Raw genomic sequence first — 13,263 nt, 5'->3', positions numbered from 1 at the left:
TATAATATTCAGGACAAGTCAGCCAAATAAACAATAGAAAATCACATCTACCTAGACCCCTGTGACATGAGTTAACGGCCAGCACATGTAATCTTCAGATAACTGCCTTTCATGTTTAACCCTGTCAGTGCTCCACTATCAAGGGTGTCATTCAGGGACCTGCAGGTGCCCTGGGATAGGTCACCTCCCCTGGGCCACCGGGTCTCACATCCCCTCTCCCTCAGCCCACTCTGTTTCCCCCATCTCCCTAACAGACGGCACAATTATTTTTGTAAATGAATGAATGTGCAGCATTTGGTTACTGAAATACATTTATTTCAATATCTGCTAGAATCCGTTGTCCATTTGGATAAGCAAATTTCTTGTCATTTAACAATCATGACRGCAAAAACATCAGCCACAACMAGCACCTYCACCCCCTTTGCAAGAACGTTTTTCCATCATCCACATCTCAACAGTCCATGGCAACGACATACCCGCAGCTTACGACAGAAAAAGTGGGGAAAAGGGAGAGAGGAAGGCGGTAAGGGGAGGCGGTGTGGTTAGGCTGTAGATCAGGGCTGGGAGGATGGCGGCACGACCAGGAGGTGACAGGGGAATAACATCCCTTTCTCCTCAATCGACAGGGACCATAACTCCTGCCTCTCCAGGGACAGATTGAGAAAGGCAATAGCCCTAGGGGCTGTGAAGCACGGATGCTTAGGAGAATTGAAAGTTAAAAGAAAAATGCAGTTTGCTGAGCCACTGCCACTGATTGAGCCAGAGGTGTTGTCTGTGGCCACTGGATTTTTTTTTTCTTTCTTTCTCGTTTTATGTAATTTAAAAAAGGAGCCCAAACGGAATACTGTCCAAGTTGATGATCAAACAGTAAATCTCCATGGGTTATTGGAGAACATGGCCCCACAGAGTTTCCTAGAGATACAAGTGAATGTGTTATTTGTATTTTTAACCAGAGAGGTTGGAAGAGACTAGAAAAGAAGTCTGTGTGGAATGCAGAGCAGGACCACTAAACTGGAGCTTGATTTTAAGTGCTGAAGCTCTTTGCACATCACAGACTATTTTGGATATTACTATTTCAGAGATTATGGATTGGCTGCTGTATTCTCTGCATTTTATTCCATGCTTTTACTTTAGTTTTATTTGTTTTTCTATATATACTTTACATGATTTTATTTAGATTTATAGATTACCTGCTAAAGCATATAATTATTGCAACGTATTAGAGTTTTTCTTTAATTCATTCAAATTCTCTATCACCAGTTTTGTTCCGTCTCATGTAASCGTAAACTTGAGTGACGGTGAATTCCTTCAAAGCTTTGTATCTCATCAAGCAAAGCTGTTTTCTGCGTTACACSATGAGAATTCCCTTCAACCTATCCGAGTTTCAGTCTTTAMRGTCTTCTGTCTGAAACTTCACCGTTCCCTTTCTACCACAGTTTTAATCCTGCACTCTGGAGCCTAACAGGCGAGAGCAGCCGTGGAGCAGCTTTCATAGCCTGATCAATTTCACAGCAGCTCATTGAGTAGCTTTTAATCCCCATTTTATTTTTCAGTTGTAACCCACAGACAGTAAGTCGCTCCGGGGCTCTCGTGATGCCTGCTGCAAGGCAAGAGACAATAAATTTTAATACATTGTCTCTGGGAAATTACACGTGTTTAATCATTGATTTTTATCGGCTCATCATGATAACATTATTCGAGCTGGTGAGGCTGGGATCATAAAAAGAAAAGAGCTTGAATTAGTAATGACATATTCAAGACTGAACTTGACAAATAGAAATGTGAGCACAGGCTAGTTTCTTTGTCTAATGCACAGGTTATTGATTGGCAGTGTAACTGTAATATCAATGGACAATATAGTGCARTGCTTTTTAMAACCCTATTGTGTTATAAAGAAGAACAGTCATAACCTATTTTATCTCCTGTTTTATTGAATCAGTCTGCATGGTGGACCCAAGATTTACTAACTAGATATTTATCTTCAAATTGATTCTGAATTAAAATGCAACATATTTGTTTATCTCTCAGGGACTCTAGAGGATGCAAAGTTAACATTWTTTCCATGTAGCTTTACTATTTTGAATCAAAATTGCACTTCATTATTTTCATCTTTCTAAAATATTTGAACATTATAGAAATTGTGTTTGTTCAGTGTACCTAAAAGAAGRAAAAATATTGAATTTGATTTGAAAACATTTGTCTTGTTATTGTTTTTAGACTTTGATATTACCTGATATTACAAAGTACTGAAGTTCATGACCACACAGCTTAAATTATTTATTTCACCATGCTGAATTAACAGCTTTAACTGCATCAAATCTGTACATTTCTTCATTTCTTCAAAATGTTAATGTTCAATATTCTCTAAACTTTGTTTATTTACTGTTTTCTTTAAAAAAGTAAGAAAATCCTATTTTATTGAATTGAAAAAGAAAAAAGAAGTAGAGATTATTTGATTTCAAACCATTTCAATCTCTCATTAGCTTTAGTTGAATCTGAGGTCAAAATAACCCTTACAGTCCATACTGAGTTTTTAATTTTGAGATTCAAAGTATTTTTGTCAGATTCATTAAAACTGTTTTTTTCTTTTTTTTTTTTTTTTGCTTCAACGTGTGGAAACTAAACAGAAAAAGTATTTCATTTATTATCAGATGTATGGAAAAATCCAAACAATTTGGACTGAAGAAAAAAAAAATCTGTTGCATCCTTTTTAGCTTTCATTTGATGTTCTTAATTTTCTTTTACCTTCACTATATTTCMTTCTAGCGAGTAGAGAGCATGAAAGGTGAAATTTAAATGTGTTGGCATCAAGATTTATCGACTGGTTATAAAAAAAAAAAAGAATACCGGGATCATTAAGTCCAACTCTACTGCCATCAGGCTGATGAAAGCCTTCATACACACAGATTCCATAATGCCTGCTGTGTGTGCTTGTGTGTATAAGAGATGTGTTAAGGTAGATTGACTTTTAATATAAATGGGAGAGGTGTCTATTGACATCCATATAGTTCTGCCCTCTGTGTCCCTGGTAACCTTATTACACTTAAGAGTGCTTCAGAAAATGCACAAGTTTTATAAACATTGCATGAAACTGTGGAATACCTGTGTGTCTTTGGGTACTTCCTGCTTTAATTTTCTATTTATAAATGCCCTATTAAGGGYTGTGGATGAACACAGAGGTGAGTTCACCAGCTTACCTGTGGGTGCAGAGTGCTCTCAGTGTAAGTTCCCCCTGATGCACGCACACATAAAACATACACACTCAAACTCATACTGGGGGCAGGTTAGCCCTGCTCGACACCAGCACCTGCTCCGCTGAAGGTGAAAGAAGTGCTCACTTGAGCTCATTGAAAAGTAGATGTGACAGTAAATTTTTCAGGCCCTTGTGAGATGGGAGATCTTGTTATAGCAGTCAGGATGGGGGTCAGGGCAGTGGCTGCTTGATGATTGAGGAAAAGAGAAGTAAATTCATTCTGCTTCGGGCACTTTGTCAAGTGCCAGTAGCTTACCGCTGAGAGCCACTCACCCATCACCGTGTTACGGCCCCAGAGGTCACATCCACCACCATAAATCTGCCTCGCCTCCTCGCCTGCTAAACCTATTGCCTCACCCCGACTGAGCACGGGCAGGGAGAGATGCTGCAGCTGCTGCAGCTACCGCTCATAGTCACTCAAATGAAAAAAGAAGACAGAGGAGGGAACATAGATTGTCCTTTTTGATGCTGCTGATGGTGTAAGCAGAAYACTGGGAGTGCTTTACACAAGGGGGGTGAGGCACTTTTAGGATGAATGGTTGTGTGTGCRAAAAAGAGGAAATGCATTTGGAATGGATGCTATTTTGTATTGAAAAGTGATATGTATGMTTATGCAGTTTGATTATTAGCATATTTCCCTTTTCTTTTTTTTTTTTTTGCATTTTCAACAGTTTGCCCTTGTATATTTGAGCGACTATGTTTTGTTTTTAGCTGACATGAAAACAATTTAAAAGTTCAAAACTGTGCAGAACAAATACAAATGCTTACAAATATAATGAGAGASGGTGTCTGAGTGCCAAGTTGGTGGTTTGTAAATCACAAAMGTTTCTYTCAAACCTCAGACTCAAAMTCKCTTTCTTCTTATTCCAGCCATGTGTTTTTCTCAAACTCTTCTATGATCTGCTTCAGTCAAGTAGAGAATGCCAACTCCTCTAAACATGCTCTAGCTTTCTCTGAGTCCCGTGGATTGTGATGAGAGGTGTTTGTGTATGAGGCTTCACGTCGCTCCTTGATTGCTTTWWAARGGGAATTCAGAGACCTGGGTTGGGTTCCTTTTCATACTTCTCAATCTACTTCTAGTAAAGCTGCTGTCACAGTATTTATTGTCTTGCAATGTATGTTGGCATGTCTAAACATGCATTTGACATGGGTCTAAACACTGAGGAATGAAACCCATATGTCACTTCTATGAAAAAAGCACGTTAATGATAATCTCCCTYCTCCCTCCCCTCACTTTGCATATCGCATGTGTAGTAGGACTTCTTTCACATTTATGTAAGTATCTTTATTATTGGGTTGTTTTTGCAACATTTGAGAAGCACCAACAAAAATCTACCAGCAGTGCCTCATACAGTCACTGGTCTCTTTCTTAGACRGGGCCAAAATTTAGCCCGAATGATAAAAATGCATGGAKCCTTCCTGCCTTGTATCAACAATCCAAGCTGCTAGTGATGGTATAATGGCGTCAGGAATATTTTCTTTTCATGCTTAGGACCACTTAGTTCCAATTAAACGTGTATTGATGCTGTCCATCCCTTTTCAAGGCATCCCTTTTCAATCACTAYGCATCCGTCTTCCTTTGATGCTAACAGTGGAATAATGAATCATGTCAAAAAGGCCAAATGACTTTAAACTGATTTCCTGAACAGGGAATTCACTGGTGTCCGGTTATAGCAGATTGTAATAGGGAAGATATTGTCAGCAGTGTTTTTTACAGATCCATGTGCAAGTAGGTGATTGTAAATACTGATAAATACTTCAATTACAATATTCTTATTATACACTTAAAAAACTCCCCTTTTAGAAACGGCAAGTATGATCCCGAGCTGCAAGGTAGAGCAGTTTGTAGCTGGAGTTCTACAGGATCTTATAGAACAAGATTGTGTAGTAAAATGCCACAGTATTTCTGGTAACTGGACGACTTCTTCATAAAGTGTAAGCTGCTTTTTGAAACTTTTGCTATAAAAAAGGTAGCTCTAAGCTTGACATCCTGTTTTATCTTTGTTTGAGACTCTCATTTTGAAGTAAGAAAGGAAGCTATTCTTAAATTAACATGAAAGTCGTTTAGTAAGAATCACCTTTTTGACTAACCAGCAACACTTGTTTACAGTGGTACATCACTTTTAAATTGTGTAGTAGAATTTAGATACCCGGAGGGAAAGAAAACATAATTGAATGACAGAAAAAATACAAATGTTTCATAGGTATTGTGAGAAAAATTAGATTGAGGATGCTAAAATTGGCATGTGATTGGTAGTTTCCTTAAATTAAAGGACTAGTTCATAGTTTTTTAATGAGTGTGGACAGCATGTGATTCACTTTCGTTCATAAAAATAATACTGTGAATAACTCAACACTAAAAATAGGCAATGTAAGTACAAATTGAGGTTCATAAAACCTTTATTTGTGAAAATACAAAAGGTAGCAATTCTGATGCTCCTTTTTCAGTAGTACCACCCTAGAAACAGATGAGCCCCGCTGACTAGTCCAATACATTTTAATGGGGCACCTTAATGTCTTCTATTAACTTATATAATGGAACTTCGGTGTCAGAAACTGTATTTATTCATCAGAACCACTATACACATTTGTGTGAGCCACATATTGCATGGCTTGGCTATAAATATCTTTATTCTTTTTGTGGTTCAAGCCAAGAAAACTGAAATTACAAACAAGCAACATGTCAAAAAAAATAAAATAAAGGCAGAAAAATATCTGATGCACGTTTTGGAAACAACTTATTTGCATGTTTTCTTTTCTCTCACTTTACTTCTACAGTATTTCACAAATGTTATTGAGAATTCTCATCGTTGTTATTTCCTATTCTCTCATAGTCATATAAAACAGACACATTCACATACGTAAGACCCATAGGGATCCTGTTCTTTGCTTCTTAATTGATAATTGATACATTATAATGGAATTTGTTATATTTTTGCCATATGCTTGCACTTTTCTGCGATGGTAGTAGAGGTAGGATAAAGGATCTGGGTCTGGTGAGGATTTAGTGTTTTTGTTGGTGTATTGATGTTTGCACATGTGCTTGTTTTAACGTTTTACACATTTTCAGTAATTGTTTCTTTCTAGTGTTTGTCGTCATACACCGCACTGCAATTATACATCTTTGTGTGGTCATGTGCATTAAGTTGTCAGTGTGATTGTGTGTGTACAAATGTAAGCACGCATCTTTCAAGCTTGTAATATGTCACCGGCTGTCTGTTTTCAATAAGGCTTCTTATTAGCTGGTGATTACGCTGCCTGTATCTGGCTTCTTTCAGCAATTCACTGGAAATTGGAAAGGCCAGGGGCACACTGGGAAGAAAGGAGTGAAAACTTCCTGAACCCAACCTTCCCTCTGCACCGCTCACTGCCAATGCTACCCTCATCTTTTCAGAAAACTTTTTAGTTGTTATTCCTCCAAACATGACCAAACTCTGATTTGGTAAAAATCAGTTACTTTCCACATAAATGCAACACTAACGCTTTATCACAGCACAACTGTTCTGATTAAATTGATAACGACTGCTATGTTCAGCTACAGTTTACAGTGTCATTCGTATCATTATTTGTAATACTACATAGCATGTAGGTTTCATTGTGATTTACATTGTGATATATATTTAATTAAAAGACAATTCATGAACAAAGCTACATTTAAATGGCATCATTAGAAGGACATGCACTTTGCTTTATCAAATACTCTGACTATGGCAAAAATGAAATGTAATCAAGAAAAAACACAAGAGYTTGGATCYTGATGCTGTAGTGTGCCTGGGAATGTTTTAAGCAGCCTGTACGTCCAATGTCAAATAACGGACTTTCAGAGGCCCATAACAAATTATGTAATTATATCTGTAAAATCACCACAAATGAATTTGCCAAGTTTTGATTTTTTTTTTTTACCTCATGTCAGATCCCACTGTATGACAAAATGTGATCATTGTAAAATGAAACAATTTCTGAACTTGTACGTTTGTTTACATAAAGGTCTGTTTATACTGCAGAAAGCTTTTTTGGCTATTTTTCTGGTATCATTGTTTTACTGCTGTCGCAGGCCAATTCAGACTATCAGGGTAAAGTGTTACCTCATTTAGCTGCCCTGGCAGGGAGGTTTGCCTTCCTGGATGTTCTCTGAAGCATCAGGGAGAAGTTATGTAGTAGAACTAAAGAACATTTACTGTTTGTTCAATAATGCAAATGTTTTGTTTCCATCATCTAATACACTGCAGTTGCATTCTGCTGGCTTTAAATTATCCAATAAGTGTATTTTTTTTCACGAACTCAGCATTGAATCTGAGTCACTAATGATGGATACTGAAGGATTTTACAGTGCTTGCATTCAAATGAACTGAACTCTCTGGGATTTGGGTTTGAGAAACAGATTTTCAATTTACACTCTATGGCTGTGTTGTCGTTAATGCACCAATGTGACTCATTGCACATATTTTCAATATCAAGATTTTGTGGTTACTCCAGTTTTTCTCTTGCTTTTAAGTATTTTTAATTCTGTTTCCAACCATTGTTACAGCAAAAGTCACAGCCACAGACAACATGAATGTAATTATATCTGCAACTCTCTTCTAAGCAAGTAAACACAGGAATGTGTCAAATTTGTTTAACCTTTGTAATTCACACCTAGTCATTGTGTTTGACTCTTTGAGGACTTTTAGATAAGTTATACAGTGTAACAGCTGTGACAAATCAGTTTGGTCACAAAACAATACTTTCCAGATTGTTTTGAGTCGCGCCATTCTGTCCTGCTTTCTCTCTTCTTCACATTCATAACTTTGATGTCTCAGAAAGATAAACTCCTTCAGGACACTGACCTCTCTTCTTTCGACTAGCCACCCGCCCTTCTGCCCTTTTACATATAAATGAGATGGAGACAAATGAAGATACTGCATAATGTGTGTAGATACATGTGCTAAAGGCAGGCTGCCTACCCTGTTCAAATAAGCAGTTGTCCTCGGAGACCAATCTATAAACCAGTGTCGGGGTGAAAAGCAGCAATGACTCGTCATGAATAACATGACAGAGACAAGACAGTTGGCAGTCAGAGGAAGTAGATAGGTTCACGACAAACGAAAAAGTCACAAAGTCTACATATTCTTAACCTATTGTATATTTAAGAACTTTACAGGGTCCAATATCCCATAGTTAGAAATATTGCTCAATTATAGTAATCACCCAGTATGTTTTGACTTTTCTGTTTCTTCTAAACAGAAAAAGACTTTCTCATTCAGTGTCTAACAAATCAACAGCTTACTTACTTTTACTTTTTTTCAATAAACATTTTTCTTATTACACGATTTTTATCAAAAAAAGAGGTAAAATGTTGTAAATACCAAACATCTTCACATTTGGTGTAAGATAAGAGATATTTAGATACTGTATTTTCTGAATATTTGTAAATAAACATATATCTCAAAATTTGATATCTGTCTCACATTTTAATTTAAAGCTTCTTTATATTAAATATTTCATATTCTTCAAATATGAAATTTCACATGTGTACGAAACTGATATATTTAAATTGCATATATTCAATTATTTATTTTTTGTACTTCAAAGCTTTCTGTAAGTTATTATTTTCTGCTTTGATTAATTTCATATCATGTTAATGCAGTGACTGTGTTCTAATGACATTTTTTGTATCACGATTAGACTAAATTTGTGATGATGTGCAGAAACAAAATGTTTGAAAATGTGCACCCAGGAATTCAAAGAGCTGACAATGTCTGTATTTGACTGCCTTCAGGTGAGGTGCCCAGTCCATGTGCTGAGGAAAAATCCCTGCTTCAAACATCCACATTGACTCCAGCTGATAAAAAGGTAACTTTCTTTTTATATATGCACAGAGTTTACCATTAATGGTCATTCAGGGAAATTGTGGTTTGGGAAAACAGCAAAAAGGTCTGAACAGGTAGACAACAAATTTAGATGCACACAGGCTCCTCGGTGCTTAACTTACTGCCTCATCACTGAAATACATCCAGCATCCAGCTTTCAGAACTAACATTTAACACACTCATCCCCCTAGTGGCCACCACTAAAACCACCTCTCATACACTTTATACAATATTGCATTTACCTTTTAATAAAGAAAAAAGAAATCATCATAAACTCTGTAATTAAATTATGTAATGTAATAAGATTGTTTTGCAAGCTCATCTGGTTAAAAAAAGGCCCCCAAAAAACCCATAATATTTATAATGATTTTTTTAGTTTGCTTTACAAAACTGCATTATTTTTTTTTCTAAAATGATCTTTTATTGTTGACTATGCTATCATTCCTGAAACTCCCAGTATGTGTTGAAAACTGATCTTAAAGGGTAATGTTTGTTTTTGTATGTAATTGTTTTAAAGGATTATTTTTTCCTGCTCACATAAACAACTTTCATAATGTGTATGAATGTTGTATTGATACTGCTAAACATTACACACTGCATACATTTACAGTTTAAGATCAACTCTATGATTAAATGCAGTTTTTCTTCTTCACTTTCTGTCATTTTTCTTGTCTTGGCAAGCAGCTCCTGCACAACATCTTTCAATTGTCCTACTTCCGAACTGATCGAAGCCGACTCTGTTCTCCGGCTGCCCTGGCTTTGTTTTCCTTTGCAGCTGTTGGGTGGTCCGTGCCTCTCTCCCTCTCTTCTTGCGCTGTCGCATTCTCGCTCATTGTCAAGTTCACTCTGTCTGTTTCTCTTCACTTGCTGGGAGTTTCAGACGCTGTCTGAAACCCAATACCTGAGTGTACACAATTAAGTTCACACCAGAGGTTGTTGGGTGGAATTGTGATCTCATTCCGCACCATCTGCAAGTTAGGACAGCAGGATTTGAGCAGAGTGTGTGGCTGGTTAGTTGGTCAAGGTTAGCTAAATGCATGGAAGTGGGCATGATGTGTGTGGAAAAGTTTGCAGATGAATAACAGTGGGAAGTTGAAATCTGTAATTTGTTGTGAGATCCAAATGATGCATTTGTTTTAATTGTTATTTTGTGAAAAGCAAATAGAATTTATTTTTACATATATTGTAACAAGGATTTATTTTCTTTCTCTAAAGCTGAAAAATACTAAGATTAAAATTCCACATGACCGGAATGTTGCTCAAACAATTCAGAGTCACAAAGAAAACTATTCCTGGTTTACCCAGCTGAGCTCACCCCAGCTGACCTTTTCATCCTGTTAAGTGTTTCAGTGTTGGACCTGTTAGCCGCAGCTCCCTCTGAGTACAGTTCACACGCGATTGGGAGTCCCATGACAGGCCAGCTGGAATATCCAGTCCACTCTTTCATATGCACATAAAACAAAGCCTCTGCGGAGTCACTAGTGGTCAGTCAGCATGTCAGTCATTCACAGGGAGTGTTTTGAACCTGGATGTGTGTACTAATATTTGGATGGTAGTTAATGCTTATGACTTATGTTCTAAATTCAACATAGTTTTTCTAGATTAACTGTTACCTAGAGTGACCACTAAGCACAGACGTGATTGAAAAGCTCTCTTTATAAAACTCCTTAAACATAAATAAGTACTTTAATGTATTTATTACTGATATTTTGTATTTATTACTGACTTTTTGTGTTAGACCAACCTTGTAACTTTTTAGCTGAAAATGTTGATTCCTGCTCTTAGGTAGAGTGACATCACAATGTTCTGTTTGTTGAAGAGTGTGTTGTTGTTTTGATCTTTCACAATCAAAATTTTACATTTTCAAATCCTTGGACTGCAAAGTAACTTGTGCAATATTGACAACAAGAGGTGTGATCTGTGATCAGAGATGGGCCCAATCCAATCCAGCATCGGTTCCTGGCCAAATACTGGTATCGTTACTATTTACCGCAGTGCAATGTTGTTGCTTGTGGTGGTGGGTTTTGAACCTTTTACAGCATTTTACTGTAAAACCAGAGAGCTGAAGGGTTTTTACAATACAAGTATGTTCTAATGTCTACTGTGGTTTATACCCCACTCTCTCCTTTGTCTCAGTCATCTGCATATTTAGAATCTCAACTACTGACCATATTGTAAATTTAAGTACAAAAGAATATTTTCAATGTTTCTTATGCAAGTGTTAAATTGTTAAAGTACATGTGCAAATTTCAACGGCATGTCTCATAGTTTATATACGATTAGCTTGTAAATCGTAAGAATTGAAATAACAGTAAATGTTTAAATAAATAGGTTGTGGATCAAAAAATATCGGTATCCATGGATTAATAAACTCGGATATAAGGATCAGATCATAACCCAAAAAAAAATCATGGATTGGAGCATTTCCATTGCCACAAGTATAGTCAAAAGCTATCTTAAAAAAGATGACCATCAGTACACGTTTAAATTTGTTTTTATTGCTTTATAATGCCTTTTTATAAAGAGGCACTTTCAGCTTGTAGAAGATTAAATTTTACCTCTGACAAGAAAAATATTTCAATTAAACTGGACAACACAGCAACATATTATGCATTATAAGTTGTGCACAAAGGTTTAAAAAATTGTACCCAGGGGTGAAAGTAAGGGGGTACGGCAGGGTACTGCGTACCCCTAAAAGATTTAGCGGGGGTACGCAGTACCTGCTAGAGAGTGGAACGACAGTTCGCTGTAAAAAAATCAACGGGTTCACTGTGCAGCTGTGAGTTCACCCACTAATTAGCCGTGACTGATTAGTTTTTCAAGTACAATCTAAAACACGACTTAATCAGTTAATAAATAACTTTTTTCCCATTTCATATTGTTTCTGAACTGTTTTTGCCTTACTAGAGCAGCGGTGCAATACATCGATCGCAGAAGGTTTTGAGTCGATCTCGGCATTAGGTGACAAACTGAACGCCGCCAGGACGCTGAGAGCAGCACGTCCTCTTCTGACTGGCTTAAAACGTTCATAACTTTATTAAAGAACAACAAAAAAATCAACAAAACACGTTCAAATTAATGACCCAACAATAATAATCTCAGTGATTATTGTTTCAAGAAGGTGTTGCGCAATTTTGTGCGTTTCGGTTCCATTACCAAAATAACAGAGCAGGTGTTTAAAATTAACTAATCAACCACCGCTGTGTTCATTGAGCGCTTATTAATGATCGCAAAATAAATATCAAGCCTGCAAACCTGATATCGTAACGGACTGAATGTTATGTTTTTAACGTAATCTCTGGTCGGCTATGAAAGCACAGGAGGTTGCCATGGCAACGTGTGTGCTTAAATGACTTTCTCATGGCGTTTACAGCCGCTGTAGTTTCTGAACATTCAATAAACGACAAACTAATTATCGTGCGAGTATACGTCATTCACAACAAACATCAAACACGGTAAATATGTTTCATTAAGTATTTAACAAACAAATGGCTTCTACCGTGATAATTATGTGAAATTAAATTAATCTCTAATATAAAAAAATAGTTTGGTGCTGTCGGGCTCAGAGTCTGAGAGGCTTTTCTTTTATCAAACACTTTTTTTGCCTCTTATTTAGTGGAAATATTGATGTTGATGAGACTTTCTCTAAAATGATTACCTTTTCAACGTTTACAACTCCGCTGTTGAAAATGAGAAGCTAACATTCACAAATGACACTGAAATAAAATAAAGTCCAACATCTGGTTTGAAGTGATTCCTCTGGAACCTGTTGGAGGAAAAATATCCTAACTTCAGAAGATGAGCTTTAACCTAACAGAGCTCTGTGGTTCCTCCTGTCAGTATGAGAGTCAGGGTGAGGAGGCGCCATATYAGGAAGAGAAGTGGAAGCTGCAGGATCTTCAGAACAAACAAGTCATGATGCTGGGCTACTGATTATCCCTCTGTCTGGATACAATATCAATATAACTAGTTTAAAAGCTAAAATAAATGGTTATATGCCAGACATGGAAAACTGGGATGCACTCCATGGCATGACATACAGGATTTAGGTCTCATGGCATCTCATGGTGTCAACATTGCAGCCCACTGGCTGCAATGTTGACAGGAAATACAGCTTTATTTTGTAGCAATTCAAGAGCTACCCAGCTTTTACTGCTTCGC

General features: G+C 37.0%; 1 protein-coding gene across 1 annotated transcript in view; it reads left to right on the top strand.

The window, feature by feature from the left end:
- Positions 1 to 13,263, top strand: part of LOC103463509 (adhesion G-protein coupled receptor D2) — a 68,284-nt gene that overhangs the window by 49,816 nt on the left and 5,205 nt on the right. Inside the window, exon 18 of the mRNA XM_017304235.1 lies at positions 9,012 to 9,085. Within this exon, the coding sequence (XP_017159724.1) occupies positions 9,012 to 9,085 (74 nt within the window). The remainder of the gene's footprint in view (positions 1 to 9,011; positions 9,086 to 13,263) is intronic.

Source organism: Poecilia reticulata, linkage group LG4 (genome assembly GCF_000633615.1).
Source record: "Poecilia reticulata strain Guanapo linkage group LG4, Guppy_female_1.0+MT, whole genome shotgun sequence".
NCBI classification, from domain to species: domain Eukaryota; kingdom Metazoa; phylum Chordata; class Actinopteri; order Cyprinodontiformes; family Poeciliidae; genus Poecilia; species Poecilia reticulata.
This window is presented reverse-complemented; position numbering and strand designations above follow the sequence as displayed.